The following is a 20,941-nucleotide window of genomic DNA, read 5'->3' as shown; positions in this document are numbered from 1 at the left end:
GGGGGAGATGGCGCTGGTGAGCGCCTTTGTTCCCCACCAAACTGAGCTCTGTTGTACGGGGGCTCAGCAGCTCTCCCTCCCTTTGTCCTCCAGCCTTCCCGCTTTCTGAGCAGAGCTGTTAACTTATGACCTCCCAGACGCTAAGTCGTGCTTGCTGTCGGAACACAGTCCATCAGGCCCCTCCGCTTTTGCCAGCCAGACTCAGGGGCTCTGCTTGGCCGGCGAGCCGCCCCTCCGCCCCGGCTCCCTCCCGCCAGTCCGTGGAGCGCGCACCACCTTGCTGCCCTTCCTACCCTCTTCCGTGGGCCTCTCGTCTGCGCTTGGCTCCGGAGACTCCGTTTTGTTAATCCTCTGGCAGTTTTCTGGGTTATTTAGGCAGGTGTAGGTGGAATCTAAGTGATCAGCAGGATGCGAGGTGAGCCCAGCGTCCTCCTACGCCGCCATCTTCCCTCCCCCCTCCCAAAGTTTGAAACTTTTGAATAGAGCAGTCCTCTACAGTTTTCTCTGGGGTTTTCTTCTCAGTAATACTGATTGATAATTGCATTTTCTTGACCTTATGAGAAGTCCCCAAAATAAGATTTTTGGACAATAACCTGGAATTATATTCCATTTTTCAGATACTATTTAAGTATTTGTTAACTGAAACATCAAGGAATTGCAGTCATACCACCCAAAATATCAAGCACATGTGTGTGTAGGCATTGATGGCTGTCCTGACTACCATCTGGCTAACAAAGATTATAAGATGCCATCAATTTTAAGTTATCAGAGATGTTAAGGAAAAATGCACATCTTTGAATCAAAGAAATGATAGTAGCTAACAAAGCAAGCCCCTGTTCTCCTAATCAAAAATTACAAATCATAAATTCTAAGTACTTTAACTTTTAGGACAAAAAGGCTTTCAAGACATCAGAGTGTCCCTACATAGCAGATAATCAGTAAACATCTAGTGGTTAATAACTGCAGAATTTAGTAACCTAAGTTCTAAGTATTACCCAATACAGAATTTTCTTATAACCCAGATTTTTGAGGTAAATATATTAATTAAACCTAGAAATTAATTAATGTTTAAAATTAAAAACACTCTGGACTTGGAATCTGTACACCTAGGTTCTCATCTTGGCTCTGCTAATAATTACCAGTGTGACATGTTAACTAGCCATTTAAATTCTTTTACTCGTATTTTCCACATATATTAAATGAAATAATCTCTAAGAGCCCTTTTAGCTCTTAAACTCTATCATACTGTGATGCTGTTCAGAAGGTTTAAATGATGTACAATAAATCCACAGGATGATGGAGGCAACATCTATTTATGACCCCATGTATATTTGTTTATCAACTGACCATTGGTTAAATGGTCAGAATTTTGTTTAGGGTAAAGTTAAAGGTGTTTTTTGTTTTTGTTTTTTTATCAGAAGTACTGCCTGACACAAAAAATTATAATATGATTGCTAATATTTCATAGGTTTTTAAAATTGTGCTATTTTAACAGGGTTTTGAAATTGGGCAAATTTCTTAAAAATCTGGGGTTTTTTACATACTATACTTCATCAATTCTAAGATAAGCATCTTTTTACATTTTCTCTGAAATCAATATGTTACTTACAATAGATAGTATGTTAGAGTTTGACAATGTTTGTTCTTTCTTAGTAGTTCATAAAATAATAGTACATCTAGTACCTAATGGCATTAGATTAGAGAAAATCTGATCAATTTGGCTATACAGAATTAAAGTCATAATGTTGCTCATTTGAGTGCTTGACCTTTATATACCTTATACATATCTCTCAAACTTTATAACCCATGAGGTAAGTGGTTAAATTCTACTTAATATGTGGGGAAAATGGAGTTTACAGAGTTGCCTAAAATCATTTAATAAGTGTTAAAATTTGAATTCAAAACCAACCTTTTCTGACTCTAAAGTCTATGCTAAACTAGATACTCATAATATCTCTTCATATTTGACCACAATAGCAGTAAAGATAATCAGCCAGATGTAAAGCAGTCAACCCTACTGAAGGACAGTTTAGCAATGTACATCAAGTTCCTTAAAAATGTTTATCTCATTAGATTCTACCTGCAGCACTTATTTTCCATAGGTTAATCAGAACTGTGTATAAGAATTTATAAAGATGTGTATAAAGACATTGTTCTTGATAGTGAAAAATTACAACCTAAATACCTTAAGACAAGTTAAATAAAGTATGATGCATCTGTATTATTAGAATGCTAGGGGGGCGCCTGGGTAGCTCAGTCGGTTGGGCGGCTGACTTCGGCTCAGGTCACGATCTCGCGGTCCGTGAGTTCGAGCCCCGCGTTGGGCTCTGTGCTGACAGCTCAGAGCCTGGAGCCTGTTTTGGATTCTGTGTCTCCCTCTCTCTGACCCTCCCCCATTCATGCTCTGTCTCTCTCTCTATCTCAAAAATAAATAAACGTTAAAAAAAAATTAAAAAAAAAGAATGCTAGGTAAACAGTTTTAAATTGTGTTTAAAAATATTTTTTAAAATATTTACATGAGAATATGCTCACAATGGAATGTTAAGTTAAAAAAGCATGATTCTGTAGTGATTATCTTTGGGTGCCAGGATTGCTAATTATCTTTATTTTATTTTATTTTATTTCATTTTGTTTTATTTTATTTTATTCTTGAGAGAGAGAGAATGCGAGTGAGGGAGGGGCAGAGGGAGAAGGAGAGAGAGAATCTTAAGTGGGCTCCATGCTAGGCACAGGGCTCAATCTCATGACTATGAGATCATGATACGAGCCAAAATCAAGAGTTGACAATTAACCAACTGAGTCACCCAGGCACCTACTTTATATTTTATTTTATTATTTTTTAAAATTTATTTTTGAGAGAGAGGGAGAGCGAGAGCATGTGCACGAGCAGGGGAGGGACAGAGAGACAGAGGACCTGAAGTGGGCTCTGCGCTGATAGCAGAGAGCCTAATGCAGGTCTCGAACTCAAGAACTGTGAGATCATGACCTGAGCCAAAGTCAGACACTTAACCAACTGAGCCACCCAGTTGCCCTGATTTTTTAAATTATTTTTTTATTGATATATAGCTGTCATATAATATTACATTAGTTTCAGGTGTACAATTGTTTGATGTTTGTATACATTGTGAAATGATCACCACACTAAGCCTAGTTAACATCCATTACCATATGTAGTTACAAAAAAATTTTTTTTCTTGTGACAAGAACATTTAAGATCTACTCCCTTAAAAACTTTCATATATGCAATACAGTATTACTAACTATAGTCACCATGCCATACGTTATATCCCCATGACCTATTTATTTTATAACTGGAATTTTGTACCTTTTGACCCCCTTCACCTATTTTGTCCACATTCTATCCCCAGCCTCGGGCAACTACCAATTGGTTTCTATATCTGTGAGCTTGGTGTTTTGGGTTTTGGGGGGCTTTGTTTTGTTTTCAGATTCCACATACAAGTAAGATAATATTGTATTTGTCTTTGTCTGCTGACTTACTTCACTTAGCATAATGCCCTCAGGATCCATGCATATTGTCACAAGTAGTAAGATTTTGTTCTTTTTTATGGCTGCATAATATGCCACTGAGTGTGTGTGTGTCTGTGCGTGTGTGTGTGTGTGTGTGTGTGTGTACAATTTCCTTATCTACTCATCCATCAGTGAGCACTTAGGTTGTTTCTGTATCTTGGCTAATATAAACAATGCTGCATTGAACATAGGGATGCATATGTGTTTTCGAATTAGTGTTTTTATTTTCTTTGGATAAACACCCAGAAGTGGAATTTCCAAATCATAAGGTAGTTCTATTTCTAATTTTTTGAAGAATCTCCATCCCGTTTTCCACAGTGGCTACACCAATTTATATCCCTACCAACCGTGCATAAGGGTTCTGTCTTCTCCACATCCTCACCAACACTTATTATTCCTTATCTTTTGATAATAGCCATTCTAACAGTTGTGAGGTAATATCTCATTGTGGTTTTAATTTGCATTTCTTTGATAATTAGTGATGTGCATGCATCTTTTCATGTATCTGTGACCATTTGTATGTCTTTTTTGGCTTCCCAAAAATATGTCTATTCAAGTCTTCTGTCCATTTTTTAATTGCATTGCTATTGAGTTATATGAGTTCTTTATATATTTTGGATTATTAACCCCCTCTCAGATACATGATTTGCAAATATTTTCTCCCATTTAGTACATTGCCTTTTCATTTTGTGGATGGTTTCCTTAACTGTGCAGAAACTTTTAGTTTGATGTAGTCCCATTTGTTTATTTTTGCCTTTGTTACCTTTGCTTTTGTTACCAAATGCAAAAAAAATCATCACTAAGACCATTGTCAAGGAGTTTACCACCTGTGTTTTCTTCTAGTTTTATGGTTTTGGATCTTATGTTGAAGTCTTTAATCCATTTTGAATTAATTTTTGTGAGTAGTATAAGATAGGCATCCAGTTTCATTCTGTTGCATGTGGCTGTCCAGTTCTCTCCACACGATTTATTGGACTGTCTTTTCCCAGTATATTCTTGGCTCCTTTGTCGTAAATTAATTGACCCTATATACTTGGGTTTATTTCTGTGGTCTCTATTTTTTTTTATTGATCTGTGTGTCTTTTTTTTTTTTTTTTTTTTTGGCCAATACCATACTGTTGTGATTACTGTAACTTTGTGATATAGTTTGAAATCAGGGAATATGATGCCTCTGATTATTTTTATTTTTACTTTTATGTACTTTCTAAAATTTTTCTAAGAAATATGAATTACATTTATAATCAGAAAAAGTTTGTTTCTGTATGGTCTTGAGACCAAAGCAGTCTTTCGCTTTCTGTGTAGCTAACTGGAATCCCTAAAGGTCTGTATACTCACAGAATTTAGAGCCAATATAGGATCTTAAAGATGATGTATTCTAATGACCAGTTTTAGGGCTGTTGGGATTTTAAAGATTATCTCTTCTTAAATCTGAAGCAGGCTCTGGGCTCTGAGCTGTCAGCACAGAGCCCGACGTGGGGCTCGAAATGATGAACTGCAAGATCATGACCTGACCTGAAGTTCGACGTTTCACCGACTTTGGCTTAGGTCATGATCTCATGGTTTGTGAGTTCAAGTCCTGCATCTGGCTCTGTGCTGACAGTGCAGAGCCTGTTTTGAATTCTCTCTCTCCTCTCTCTCTGTCCCTCCCCCACTTCTCAAAAATAAACATTAAAAAACTAAGAGGCAAGGGAGGCCTGGGTGGCTCAGTCGCTTAAGCGTCTGACTTCAGCTCACATCATGATCTCACAGTCTGTGAGTTCGAGCCCCGCATCAGGCTCAGTGCTGACAGCTTAGAGCCTGGAGTCTGCTTCAGATTCTGTGTCTCCCTTTCTCTCTGCCCCGCCCCTGCTCATGCTCTGTCTCTGTCTAAAAAATAAATAAAAACATTTAAAAAATTAAAAAAAAACTAGGAGGCAGTTGAGAGCTTTTTAAATATATAATAATAGTTAACCTTTATCTAGTGCTCTGTACATTACTCTGTTTCACTTAATCTTTATAATATCCTTGTGAGAGGTTGTCTGTTTTCATCCCCATGTTATAAGTGAGGGAACTGAGGCTTAGAGAGATTGAGTAACTTTTATATCCACAATTAAGTGACATATCTAGTGTTTGAACCAAGGTCTTCCTGACTTGAGGGTTCTTAAATATTATGTAATGGAATACAGCATAGCTTTTAAGTGACCTGTTCAATGTTACATTGCTTATTATTAGTGGAAGAAGGATTAACAAACTGATGTCTTGATTGCAGATTCAGTGTTTATTTAATTAATCTTCTCTGTTTTTAGAAAGTGTTGATTTGTAACCAGTTCAACTGCAATGACCAGTTCTATTCTATTATGTCCTATCAACATGACAAAAAATCTTTCATTATCACTTATACATTTCAATTATATCTATTAGGTGAAGAATTTTTGTTTAATCCTCTTAAAACCTTGGGTGATGAAAATGTTCTGGAATTAGATAGTGTTGATGGTTCACAACCTTGTGAATATAGTAAAAACCACTGAACTGGATACTTTAAAAAAAATCTTTCCTTAAGTTTACAGAAAAGTGCTTAAAAATGTTATATTAAAACATAAATATCTCAGAGACCAAAAAATGATTTAGTAATTTTTTTTAAAGTTTCACACTATAACAAATAAATATGTTTACTGTTTATTACCTTTTCCTTGACCATAAATGCTACTTATGATTGAACAAAAACTATGCAATGAAAGGGAAGTAAAAAAAATTAAATATCAGACCAATAGTAATCTAAAGTCAGAAGTTGCTTGGGGCCCCTGGGTGGCTCAGTCGGTTAAGCGTTTGACTTCATCTCAGGTCATGATCTTGCAGTTCATGAGTTTGAGCTCTGCATCAGGCTCTTTGCTGACAACTCAGAGCCTGGAGCCTGCTTTGGATTCTGTGTCTCCCTCTTTCTCTGCCCCTCCCACACTCACACTCTGTCTGTCTCTCTCAAACATAAATAAACATTACAAAAAAAAATTTAAAGCCAGATGTTGACTACTTTTGGGGAGAACAAGGAATATGAACTATAAACATGGATATTTGTGCTTTGAATTAATGTCCTCATTTAAGGACCGATTTCCCTTGGTGGTCGTTACCTGTTGTTACCCATAAATATATTGTAAGATTACACATTAATCCAGGAAAACATTCTTCCAATTCTGATATGGTTAATTGTCTTATTGTAAGGAAAGTGAGCACTGGAGAAAACCAGTTTTACTTTTTTTTTTAAAAATATAATATGATAGTTTTGAATTTTCTGTAAATGTTAATTGTCAAGAATTTAAAGGATTATTGTCACAGATACTTAATATCTTTAAACATACAAATTTGGAAGACACCTTGTTATCAGTCCTATAAGAGTGTAAGAAATATAATTTTTTTAAAATGTCTGCCAGATTATACTATGATTAACAAATATGAAGAATGTATATAATATACATATGGACCTTATGCTTTATGGGAATATGTTCTAATAAAAACGTAATTAAACATAATCCAGTTTTAGGCAGTAAAGTTATATTTCCAGGGGCACCTGGGTGGCTCAGTTGGTTAAGTGTCCGACTTTGGCTCAGGTCATGATCTCTGAGTTCGGTAGTTCGTTCCTCCCTCGGGCTCCGCACTGTCAGTGCTTGAGATTCTCTTTCTCTACCTCTCTGTGCCCCTCCCCTGCTCACGTGCACTCTCACTCTCTCTCTCTCTCTCTCTCTCTCAACAAATAAACTTTAAACAAAAAAGAAGATATATTTCCTAAATGTCAAGGCTTTCTACAGTTTCTGGCTAAAATTAATATTTTCTGTAAGCAATCTTGTAAAATTACAATCTTATTTCTTATCTCTATTATTTTGACAGATAATATAACCATTGATTAGTTTACAAATATAGATTATGTGGTGGGTTTTCTTTTTTTTTTTTTTTTTTGAGCTTCTAATTCTGTATTTTTGCTTTTAAGCATCGAATGTTATCCAGACAAGAAGAACTTAAAGAAAGAGCAAGAGTTCTGCTTGAGCAAGCAAGAAGAGATGCAGCTTTAAAGGCAGGGAATAAGCAGAATACCAACGCAGCCACACCACTCTGCAACAGGCAGCTAAGTGATGTGAGGAACATTGGTTAAAAAGCCATTAATTGTACTTTGTTTAAGATTGGATTTTATCTATGGAAGTTACTTTTTTTTGGAAATATTAGAATATACTAATGATGCCTTACATTTATTGAAGAGCAGGCATCATTATTATAATGGATGTTTTACATAATTTGTATTTTACTTAACCCCATGAAGTAGATGTTCAAACTACTTTCCGCCTAAGAAAACTGGGGTCATAGGTAAGGTAATTTGTACAAGTTAACAGAGTTAGTAAATGATGAATCCAGGATTTGAACTTGAGCGTTTTCAGACTACAGAATCAGTGCTCTTTTCTATCATATAGTGCCATGCCTATGTTAAACCACATTTTTATACATGTTTTTGTGTAGTGCTTCACAAGTGATAATGAATATATGGTAATAGAAGCCCTTAAATTTAAGGGGACAGGAATGTCTTCATGAATCTGAAAACTATGATAGCCTCCCTTACCATCAAACTCACATACACAAAATTACGTTCTTTTTTTTTTTAATTAAGATTTTAATTTTTTAGAGCAGTTTTAGGTTCACAGCAGAATTTTGGGGAAGGTACAGAGATTTCCCATATACACCCTGCATCTACACATGCATATCCTCTCCTCTTAACAACATCCCACACCAGAGTGATACATTTGTTAGAACTGATAAACCTACACTGAACTGATGAACCAAACCTACATCATAATCACCCAAAGTCCATACTTTACATTATGATTCCCTCTTGTATTCTACATTCTATGAATTTGGACAAATGTGTAATGACATGTATCCATCATTATGGTATCATAGAGTATTTTCATTGCCATAAGAATATTCTGTTACACCTACTTATCCCTTCCAACACTCCCAACCCCTGGAAACCTGATAATTTTACTGTCCCCATAATTTTGCCTTTTGCAGAATGTCATAGTTGGAATCATGCAGTGTATAGCGTTTTCTGATTGGCTTCATTTACCTAGTATAATGCATTTAAGGTTTTTCCGTGTTTTTCATGGTTAGAAAGACCATTTCTTTTTTAGTGCCGAGTAATATCTCATTGGATGTACCACAGTTTATTTATCCCTTCACCTACTGAAGGACATCTTGATTGCTTCCAAAATTTGACAATTATGAATAAAGCTGCTGTAATCATCCATGTACAAGTTTTTGTGTGGACATAGGTTTTTAACTCATTTGAGGAAATACCAAGGAGTGTGATTGCTAGATCTTATGGGTAAGAATATGTTTACTTTCATAAGAAATTGCCAAACTATCTTCCAAAGTAGCTATACCATCTTGTATTCTCACCAGCAATGTGTGAGAGTTCTTGTGTTCCACATCTTCATCAACAGTGAGTGTGTTGGTGTTCCAGATTTTGACCATTCTGATAGGTGTTTAGGGGTATCTCACTTTTAATTTGCATTTCCCTGATGACGTATGATGTGGAGCATCTTTTTATATGCATACTCACAATCTATAAATCTTTGGAGAGGTGTCTCTTGGGGTCATTGGCCATTTTTTAATTAGGTTGTTTGTTTTTTATTGTTGAGTTTCAATGGTTATTTGTATATTTTGGATATAGTCTTTTATCATATGTGTCTGTTGTAAATTGAGTCTTCCTACTCTTCATTTATTTATTCTTTGATTTCATGATATTCCTCATATAGATCATGTACATATTTTTGTTACATTTATACCTATCAACTTTTCACTAATGTGAATAGTATTGTGTTTTTAATTTCAAATTCCACTTGTTCACTGCTGGTATATAGGAAAGCAATTGTCTCTTGTATATTAGCCTTGTATCTTACAGGCTTGCTATAATTGCTTATTAGTTCCAAGAGAGTTTTTTTTTTTCAATTCTTTGATTTTCTACATAGGTGATCATGTCATCTGTGATCAGACACTTTTATTTCTTCCTTTCAATGCATATGTTTAAACATACCTTTCAGATATGAACTTAATAACCTCTGACCTTGAGCAGTGTTTTTCACACTTCAAGTCTTTCCACGATAATGTGATATAAAATTGATTTAGCACACTGCAGTAATTATTTTATTTTTAATGAAAAGGAATAGAATAGAATGGAATAAAAATATCAGAACTCATCACACGTAGTAACCATGGTATTTTTGTCTGAAACTTGCTTCAGTCATATGGATATATATGCATACTGGATCTTGATATAAAATGTATTTTAAGCTGTGGGTCATGATAAAAATGTTTGAGAAACCCTAATCTAGAGGGCCATCTTTGAAGAAATTTTGTAGCTTTTATGCCAACTTCTTCAGTGCCTAGCCATCTGTTATTTCATCAATTTGTTGGTGATTTGTCAGATATTTATTAAATGTCTGAACTGAGTGTATTCATAGTGACAGAAAAGGCTAAGCTTCTTCCCTCATGGAGTTTACATTATGGTGGGAATACACAGATAATGATAAATAACTCGAGTGTGAAAACTGCATGATATAGTAGAGGATAATTTAAGTAGGTGAGGGCTTGAGTGATTTGAAGATGGGGCATTGAACTAAGATTTGATGGGTGAAAAGGATCTAGTCAAGTGAAGAGCCACAAAAACAATATCTCTTGAAAAAGAAAGTTATTTTGTTAATACTGTATTTTATTTGTGGGTAACTTTATTTCATAATTTTTCAGACTCTAAAATCTATGGGGAATGTGTAAGTCTATATTATTCCAGTGTGTTGATTTAAAAAAAATTTTTTTTAATGTTTATTTATTTTTGGGAGAGAGAGAGACAGAGTGTGAGCAGGAGAGGGACAGAGAGAGGGAGACACAGAATCCGAAGCAAGCTCCAGGCTCTGAGCTGTCAGCACAGAGCCTGACTCAGGGCTCAAACTCACGAGCAATGAGATCATGACCTGAGCTGAAGTCAGAAGCTTAACCAACTGAGCCACCCAGGTGCCCCCAGTGTGTTGATTTTAAATTGAGAGTACCTGAGATTTAAATGGTCTATCTACCAAGTAGATTTTTAAAACTAATTATTTCAGCTATGTGTGAATTTTATATATATTAATAATTCTCATCAAGTGTTTATTGAGCACTTACTATTTGACAGGTAGGATTCTAAGTAATTTAACATGAATTTTCACATTTAATCTCCACAATAATTGTATGAGTTAAATATTATCATTTCTATTTTACAGTCGAGAAAACTGACAAATTAATGAATTGCCTGTTGTCACACAGCTAATAAGTAACAGAGTCAAGACTTGAACCTAGATGATTTGATTTCAGAGGTTATGTTTTTAAGGCATTGTATTATATTTCCTTCTTCTTTATATTTCTGACATCCTTGTGAAATAGAAACAGAGACTGTTGTTTTATCTTTCATAGAGATTAAGAAAGTAAGTTAGGAAAGAATGTTTAAATTTACCTAGGTTGCAGACTATGACATATGAGGCTTCGAATTCAAGTATCCTGACTTTTAAAAAGATGATGTTTAGTCTTTCATTTGGTTTATTCATTTATTACTTCAAATTTTCAGTAAATATTTTATTGGTCACCCCCTTCTATTTAAGGCACCAGTAATTTACACTTTTCATTTCTCAAACAAAATAAATTTTTATCTGAAGTATATTAGTGTGAATTCAGAACAGAAGTTACTTACTAAAACATCTCTTACTCTGTGTCATGACATCTTACTGTATCTGTAAAATATATAACTTGGATTTTAGGAAACATAATGATGGTGACAGTTCATTGAGTTAGATCCTCTTTGTACTCCTCATAGTATGTAACTTGCCACACCTTTTTGGAAAACCATTAGACTTCATCAAGAAATGTTCATTCTCTTTTACCTAATAATTCTAACAAAGAATCGTATCCAGGTTTTCATCACAATGTTATTTGTAATTGCAAAAAATTATAAAATGGTAATTGTGCAAAACAGAAATGATCAAATAAATTATAACAAATAAATATACTTGTTATATAGCCACTAAAACTTATCTATTCAATAATGTCTTGAAAGAATATTGAAAGGACATAGAGTGCTCACAATGTCATTTTGTATAAAAAGTATATAAAATATACATGGCATATGAACTCCATTTTTTTAATGTTTATTTATTTTGAGAGAGAGAGAGGGCTTTCATGCATAAACAGAGGGCGGGTCAGAGAGAGAGAGGAGAGAGAGTGAGAGAAAGAGACAGACAGAGAGAGAATCCCAAGCAGGCTCCATGCTGTCAACGCAAAGCCTGACATGGGGCTCAATCTCATGAACTGTGAGATTATGACCTGAGCCGAAATCAAGAGTTGGATACTTAACCAGCTGGGCCACCTAGGTGCCTCTGAACTCCATTTTGAAATGATAGAGACTCTGTGTGTGTGTGTGTGTGTGTGTGTGTGTGTGTGTGTGTGTGTGTGTGTGTGTGTGTTTTTAATCATGCATTAAAAAGGACGGAAGGAAAATCATCAAAATATTAACAATATTTATCTCTAAGGGATAGTATAACAAGTGGCTTATAAAGGGTTTTTTTTCCCTTTATTCTTTCTGTTTTAAAAATATCACATGTTAAGATAAATATTTTAAACTAGGGAAATTTGGGGTATCTAAAAAATGTATTTTTATCACATTGTTTTCTTAGTGTACCCAAACGAACTTGACTTCAGAACTTCTAAGATAACGTGTGTATGTGTGTGTTTTAAGGAGAGAGACATAGAAAGAACTCTTCACTTCTACAGTTGATGATAACTAGCTTGTGCCTAGGTGTGGATAAATAGCAGATTCAATAATAGCAGTCCTGTTCACACTGAAAAGGCATGAAATTCTCAATGACTATTGTTTATGATTGATGAGTTAAGTAATCATGGTATCTCATAAAATATCTCATTGTTTCTTTGACTACCACTGATGGGATCTGGGTTACTTGTCCTGTACTCATTTATTGTTCTAGTTGTTTTTCCCAGAAAGAGCAGCTCCGTGCTGCATAGCTAGCCCACTGCATGCCAGGCTAATCACTTTGTTACTTTGTTTTCCATTTACCCAGAGTTGTATCCTATTGCAAATGAAACCATGCTTTAAACAGTCCCCAAGATACTTTTTTTAACCCTTCCTCTTTCAGGTTATCTTTTGCTAAATAAAAAACCACCTTACTGGCATGAAACAACTATCTGATTATGCTCACAGATTCTATGATTTAGGCATCAGGATAGGAGACTCTGGGAGTGGCTTTGTTCCATGACGTCTGGTGCAGAGTTTTGGCGACGACCTCTGCTAAACTGTCAGTTGAAACACCTACATGTAGCCTCTCCCTGTGGTCTTTCCACTTGGGCTAGTTTGGGCTTCCTCACAGCACGGTGGCTGGGTCTATGAGCAGCTATGCCAAGATAGTCAGGCAGACATGCATGGCATTCTTATGATCTAGCTTTAAAAGTCATGTTGCATCACTTTTGCTATACTGATGGCCTAACCAGACACAAAGCTCCACCCAGGTTTAAGGAAGAGAGACATAGACTCCACACCACTAATTGAGAGGAGTGTGGCATAGGAGATATCGTTGCAGCCTCTTCTGTTATAGTTTAAGCTCAATTTTAAAACTTTCTTGTGCATTCTACTTACTATTGCTCGTTTTTCAGTAAAGTCAAGCTCTATATAGATGTGTTATGAAAAGCATCAATTTCATGAATTAAATAGTACATTCTCTTCAACTACTGTTCTAGTTTTGACACTTGATGCTCTATGGGGCTTATAGCTTATATTAATTATATTAATGAATGAAATGATGTAAGAAGAAGAATATAAAATGACAGATCAGTCCAATTGCACAAATAGAGAAGTTAGACCTTGCTGTTCCTTTTTAGATTTTCAGTTTAGTGTGCAATTTGATATCAGGTTGATATATTTTCCAAGGACATACTAGTTTTTTATTATTATTTTTTTTTTTTAATTTACATCCAAATTAGTTAGCATATAGTACAACAATGATTTCAGGAGTAGATTCCTTAGTGCCCCTTACCCATTTAGCCCATCCCCCCTCCCACAACCCTTCCCGTAACCCTCAGTTTGTTCTCCATATTTATGAGTCTCTTCTGTTTTGTCCCCCTCCCTGTTTTTCTGTTATTTTTGTTTCCCTTCCCTTATGTTCGTCTGTTTTGTCTCGTAAAGAAGGACATACTAGTTTTCTTAATTTGATTTCTTTATCATTTCCGGTAGCTCTTGTACATACAGACTGGAATTATTTACCAGTACTGTCCATATTTTGGAAAAGTAGTTTGGCAAACTTGGTTGATAAAAGGAAAAGGGAAAGTGCCCAATTTCATCTCTGGAGCAATTGAATGTGTGTTAAGTGATACTAAAACTGGAAAATACTTAATTTCTCTAAATCTATTTTTCCATTTATTAAATGGAAGCAAAATTCTTTTTTTTTTTCCTTGTGTGACATTCAAATTAATAGGTGTCTACGGTGAAGGGGGTAAGGGAACCATGACTAATGCCATTCCCACTTCAGTGTCAGCATCTCTTTCACTCTGGAGAGATCAAAAGACTGCTGGTAAATAAAAAGAAGGTCTAACTGGAAAAAAAAAAAAAAAGCTGGCATCTAATTTAGTGACTGATTGCTACTATTTTCCCGTTTTTATGCTCTTTTATTTGTGCCTTAATTTACAGTGTTCTTATTTTAAAATTCATTGTAAGCTATCTTGTCCTTCATAATGTATGCTACTGTGCTGAAAGTCAAGTTGCTGGTGGGGGGAGTTAGACCTGTTGCTACCCATTGCTTTTTGTGTTCTTAGTTTACCTGAGAATTTCCATGAGTTTATTTTTTTTTCAACGTTTTTTATTTATTTTTGGGACAGAGAGAGACAGAGCATGAACGGGGGAGGGGCAGAGAGAGAGGGAGACACAGAATCGGAAACAGGCTCCAGGCTCCGAGCCATCAGCCCAGAGCCTGACGCGGGGCTCGAACTCACAGACCGCGAGATCGTGACCTGGCTGAAGTCGGACGCTTAACCGACTGCGCCACCCAGGCGCCCCCTTTATTTTAAATTTTTTTTTTTTCAACGTTTTTTATTTATTTTTGGGACAGAGAGAGACAGAGCATGAACGGGGGAGGGGCAGAGAGAGAGGGAGGAATTTCCATGAGTTTAAAAAAAAAAGTTGGTACCCAGGAATGACCTCAAGTCTTGAGTGAATGAGACACTGACCCCAAATCTTCTAGAGTTTATTGAAGAGCTTACTGTTGCATATTCTTAAGATTGCTCGTTGATTTAGGACTTACTCAGCAATCATCTTTTATATTTCTGAACTCTGTTTCTGTAAAACTAACCGAGGATCTTCTGATGAACACCAAGAAAAAGAACTATTTTAATAATAATGTTAATAAATGATTTTGGAATACTTGAGGCATATAATACATGGGACAGTGTCCATGTACTGAGTACAGGTTACCTCCTTTTAAGGATTTTTATATCTAGTTCTGGGCTGAGAGAGAATGAAAGCAAAGATTTACATATTAGGAAAGACAAGCTTTTAAAATATAAAGAAGAGAAACTGGTAAATAGTATAAGTACCAATTTGAGTATGTGAAGGTTCAGAATCTTTCTGGTAACTCCCGGTTACCAAGAGAATAAACTTCCCAACTATACAGCATGGCCTTATACAAGGTCCTTGCAAATCCTCTTTCCTCCCTTTCTAGCCTTATCTCTCACCTCTCTCCCATTATCACTCCATAGTCCATCTCTACTAAGTTGCTTGCAGAGAGAATATGGCATACTCTTCAATTCCTGCGTCGAGCACTGGCTGTTCTCTCCCTGAAATTCCCTTCTTTCCTTGTTAGTTTCCACTGAAATATCTCTTCTTCTATGAGTACCTCTGTCACGGTTCCTAGTGGTAAAGCTAATTCTCCTTTGTGTATCTTTTTCTAATATGCTGTACATATCTCTCCCATCGCATTTATCCCATATAATTATCTAATTACACATCTTTCTCCCACTCAGCTATGAGCTATTCAAAGTACAAGAACCTTGTATTCCCATCACCAAGTATTAAGTAAATGTTTATTCAATAAATAAATGAAGGGGATAGTAACAGGCTCTTTTTCATACTTTCTGAGTGTCAGCTAATAAAAACATGAGTTTAAACATGAAAAAATTGGGTTGCTATAGGGAGTTTCTTGGTGGTAAAGGTTTGTGAACAGGCAAAATATCTCTCTGAAAGTCTTTAAAGTGGAATTGATTATCATTGAGCAGAGAAAGTTAAAGTGTCTGTCCCCTTTCTTGAGTCAGTTACAGAGATGACATTAGCCACGTTGGAACTTAAGGTTCCCTGGATCATTCTTTTCTTCCTTTCTTAAATCCTTTCTTTATGGTTATGATGTGTACACAGCAAATCCTTACACACACCTGTCCTTCCTGGACACTGAGACCTTTGATTGGAGTGCAACCCCCAACTCTGTCTTGAAGCATACCACCCTCTCTACCAAACATTGCCTCTTAAATAAATTAGTATAGCTTTAGGCTGGAAGGCTAGGAAGCAATTTCTAAGACACTGAAAACAACTCTTTGTAATCTTATCTGCTGGGTCCTTATGTACAGACTCTACTTAAGTCATCCTCAGGAAAAGATTTGAGCTGTAATTTATCTTAAATGGCAACTCACAAACACAGGTATTATAAGCCTTTTAATTTTTCTTAATTTTTGTCAAAACCAGTATTGCACATTTTAATGAGAACTTGCTGAGCAAGCACATGTTGCATTTAGATCTTTTTTAGAGAAAATAGTTTACATGATTCATTTGTGTCTCTGTGCCTTTAGATGTTCATTTAACCTGTTTCAGGTATTTCCTGAAATTGTTTTTCTATAGGAAACAGATTTCATTGCTCTGAATCTCTGTGATTTAGTTTTTCACTTCCTTTTCCTATTCTGTGAAGATTTTCATATGTTACATTTTACTAATGCAAATTTTAGATGATAGTTCTTTTGTTCATGGTTTCCACATGCACTTAAAGTAATTTTTTCAGGGGCTCCTGGGTGGCTCAGTCAGCTGAGAGTCTGACTCTTGATTTTAGCTCAAGTCATTATCCCAAGGTCCTGGGATCAAGCCCCATGATGGGCTCTGTGCTAAGCATAGAGCCTGCTTAAGATTCTCTCTCTACCTCTCTCTCTCCCTCTGCCCCTCTCCCCTGCTCTCTCTCTCTCTCTCTCTCTCTCTCTCTCTCTCTCTCTCTCTCCCTTTCTCTCTCAAATTAAAACAAAATTTTTTTGTTTCAGACTCAGGAGTTTGGTATGAACACACATTGTGAGAAAAGTATAATAGTTTTTTTTTTAAGAAAAAAATTCATTTTTTATTATTTTTCTTCATTACTCAATTCCCCCAAATACTCTTTTCCCAAAAAATGCACAAGTAGAATTTAACAAGCTAGTCTATTTCAGACACTTTTGCTTACTACTTTGTATTAGAATATAATTGCTTTTTAAAAATACATTTAATAAATCTGTTACTTTAAATAATGCTCATGTAATTATGTAGATAGCTGAAGGGGATGTTTGCATTTATGTGCTAAAGTTTAGGATCCATACACTCTAAGGATAAGGAATGAGAATCCTGCTGCCCACAGTCCTTGAAATTGTTAGGGTATTTGTGAAGCACTTTGAACCGATCAGAAGAAGGATGCCATATAAGTTTAATTATTACTTTTATGTTTTTAAGAAAGAAAAAAATCTATTTTATAAGTAGAAAGTCTAAAAATAATTAGGGTAATTCTTTATAAATATGTTTGTTTTTAGTTTTTTCAGCTGTAAATTACATAGCATAAGAAAATGGTTTGCAGATACTTGTTGATACCTAGAAGTTTTGTTTTTCTTTTTTGAATGTTTTTATTTAGTTTTGAGAGAAAGAGACAGGCAGAGTGCAAGCTGGGGAGGGGCAGAGAGAGTGAGGGAGACACAGAATCCGAAGCAGGCTCCAGGCTTTGAGCTGTCAGCGCAGAGCCCAACACAGGGCTCAACCCCACAAACCGTGAGATCATGACTTGAACCAAAGTCAGACGCTTAACCGACTGAGCCACCTAGGCACCCCTGGAAGTTTTTTTTTAATAGAAAGACCAGACAAGAATTACAACATTATTATAAAACAGACTTAAAGGTGTTTTTTTTTTTTTTTTCTCAATTTTAATCTGCAAGGATAGTGAGTGACCCATTACAATCAATTGGCGTAGGAGCCCATCCTCACTTAACAGGATCAGACTGCAAAATGTCAGCAAGTTCTTGAAGGTTTGCAGTATCCATCTCTAAAGGTTTGCAGGAATATTTGAATCTCTGAAGAAAACTGTGTATGGGAAAGGAATTTCAGTTTGGTCAGTCTTGAGTCAACTGCAGGGACCAGTAATCAAAAAAGATACAGTGACTTTTTTTTTTTACTGGTTGGTAATGAATCCAAAAGGCTTATTTGGTGAGAACCAAAAGAATGCAAGCTGCTCTTTTGCAAATTAAGCCTTTAAACAGGTATTTTGTTGCTATGAAGAGGTAGGACATCAACCTTGCACTTTTGATGTTAATTGGAAAATATTGATTTAAATGGGACTAGTCTGTCGTGCTGATAATTGTAGCAGATTTAGATAAGATCACTAGATCTTTTCCAGATAATAAAAGAAGCAGTTACCATCCAGTTGGTAAAAAAAACAAAACAAAACAAAACAAAAAACTAAACATCATTTTGGTAATCTCTGGCAGATAGAAACTTCTTCTATAGTTTTTATGTATGTATCCTAAGTATGTACCATCATAAAAATGTATATAAGATTATATTATATGTTTATAAATATTAGCTATGTTACAATTAAATGGCTAGCCTCTAGGAATTAAGATTTAACATTAAGGTCAAGCTAAAATTTTAATCTTTCCAAATTACACATATTATCAATTCACTAGGAAGAAGTAGGTTAACTTCACATTTGTGATTTTAAAAGAACATCAAATATTATAAAAAGAAATATAAAATCTTTAATAACATATGGAGTGAGAATTTTGTCTTATTTAGAGATTTTTATTCTCTATATGAGCTGGAATGTCTATACCCAGGGCACTAAAATGAAAATATATTCCTTATTTCTTACTCCAACACAATTGACAGAAGATTTAATGTACATAATCCGCTTCAGACTAGTAAGACACTTTAAATGTATAGCTAATCTTTTTTACAGTTGCATTTTATAGGAGAAGAATGCCAGTGTACTTCTATGTTCGGCATAAATGCCTCTGTACATGGTAGTGGTTTTTATTCATTATGATTTAAATAATAGTTTATCTATTATGTCTAAATTTAAGTTGATTCGAAGTCTGCTATCCTAACAATGGCTACTAGACTTCTTAGAAAACATATTGTTAGCTTGCTAGCATATCTTCAAAGTCACACAAAACACCATCATTGTTAGGAGGAAAAAAAAAAAAAACCTCAAGCATCTTTTCTATTATGTGGCCACAAACCCCTAGCCTCAAAAGTCTTATTTATTTGAGATTGCTGTGAATTCATGAAGCTAGGGCTAGGTGTCTTAGCATCAGGAACACTCCTTTTATGCGACTATTAATGGCCATAGACATTTTCCATATGGCTGTTCAGTTCGGTGTTGAACATCCCAGGATGATATCACCATTACTAGGAGCTGTATTTTATATTGCCTATTCTGTTATTGCTCAGCATGCAAGAGGGTAGAGTTTAAATCTTTATTCATTTCATTTTTTAATGTTTCTTTTGTTCTCCTTATCATGTTCTGGCTTTCCCAAGGATATATGCCTTGAATGAAAAGTCACATGTGCATTACTAATTGTATGCTATTGTATTTACAGTTCCTAGTGGTGCCACTGTGAAGCTACTAATTCCTTTGCTTCACTTGATGTAAAATAATCTGAGTGTCTTTGATAGCAGTGAAACAGTATTAATTGTTTTGTACATTTTTTGGTCACTCTTCTTAGGTGGTCTTCATAATCTATTAGAACTTTCAGCCAGATTTTTGTAATGTCATGCCTCCAGCAGTGATTAAATTGGTAATTAATGAAGAGTCTTTGGCAATGTAAACCACATCCCGTTAATTTTCCCTTTTGAGTTTTTAGAAGTTGTCTTCTGTGTCAGAAATCATTGCGCCACCTTGCTATGGCCCCTTGGCATGAAACCACAACGACTTGATTTTTGCAGCCATTAGTAGATCAGAGCAGTAATTTCACAGTATTTTGGTCAAGGTAATTATAATACCAAGAACTGAGTAGATTTGAAAATTCACGAAAGAAGTCCAGGAATACCAGGTGAGCTTCCTTGTGTTCACTGGAACGTTATGATTAGTTTAATTGGTCTTTGTTTGATTTTAGCCGCAGAAACTATTTGTGCCACAGCAGTGCAGTGACTTTATACTTGAGTGTTTCTGACCTTCTTTGACAGGGGTGGGTGCAAAAATGAGCCCTTTGAAATAGTTCCCTTCCCAAAAGGGGGTTAAACTGCATTTAAAAAATTAACTATAGAAAAGAAAGATCTCTAATTAATTTCTTAATATCTTACTCTATTTTGTGAATTGCTTCGCAAGTTTATTTTCTCTGGCCATTTAAAATATTTGCAACTATTTTGATTTAAAAAATTTTTAACTATTCATCTTTCCTGCCTCTGAGATTGTTGATGCACTGTTTCGGTATTATAAAAGAACCTTGCAATGCCTTAATGAGAGTGAAAGTGAAGTGCAGCTTTCCTTTTTGTCACAAAGTAGATAAAAGTATTCCCATACTTGACTGATTGCTTATATGTGTATTAACCCTCAGCGATACATTGTGCACATTAGAATTTAAAGAGTCACTTGCCTGTTGGCTTCTGAAAGGATTGTCTTGGTCACCTTTTCTGGAAGCCCTTAATGAAACCAAATAGTTTGCTTGGAGTTTGGACTTAACCATCGGGGTGTTTCATGCAGTCTTGTCAGTTGATGTTCATGAATTGACTTGAACAAAGATCAAAGTGTTCCTCCAAATGAAGAATCTGTAAGACAGCTCCTTCAATTGCGCCACAAGAGCTAATCAAGCCATCAGTTCTTTATGCACTCTACGTGTCTTTAGAATTTAATACCAAATGATTTGTCAGTACAAATTGATATTCTGGTTTTCTGCTTTTCTCCTCCTTGGCTTTCTACTACTCTATCTCCTGACTGGGAGAAAATACAATTTCTTTTTACCATGAGGTTTTGGTAAGAACCTTAGATTATAATTTTAAATCGAGTAGAAAGCTTAGTGAAATAAACAAGCCAGGAACAAATTACAATCTTAAAATCATTGATATTCATAGACCGTAATACTAAATTTATAGCCAAACTTTGAG

General features: G+C 35.4%; 1 protein-coding gene across 12 annotated transcripts in view; it reads left to right on the top strand.

Moving 5' to 3' along the window:
* Nucleotides 1-20,941, top strand: part of EHBP1 (EH domain binding protein 1) — a 365,951-nt gene that overhangs the window by 270,764 nt on the left and 74,246 nt on the right. For all 12 annotated transcript variants that reach the window (XM_078444539.2, XM_078444536.2, XM_078444535.2 and 9 more), the window contains one exon: nt 7,487-7,630. In XM_078444539.2, coding sequence (XP_078300665.1) covers nt 7,487-7,630 — 144 coding nt within the window. The remainder of the gene's footprint in view (nt 1-7,486; nt 7,631-20,941) is intronic.

This window comes from Panthera onca, chromosome A3 (genome assembly GCF_046562875.1).
Source record: "Panthera onca isolate mPanOnc1 chromosome A3, mPanOnc1 haplotype 2, whole genome shotgun sequence".
Classification (NCBI taxonomy): domain Eukaryota; kingdom Metazoa; phylum Chordata; class Mammalia; order Carnivora; family Felidae; genus Panthera; species Panthera onca.
The sequence above is the reverse complement of the archived record's forward strand: the minus strand, read 5'-3'. Positions and strand labels throughout refer to the sequence as shown.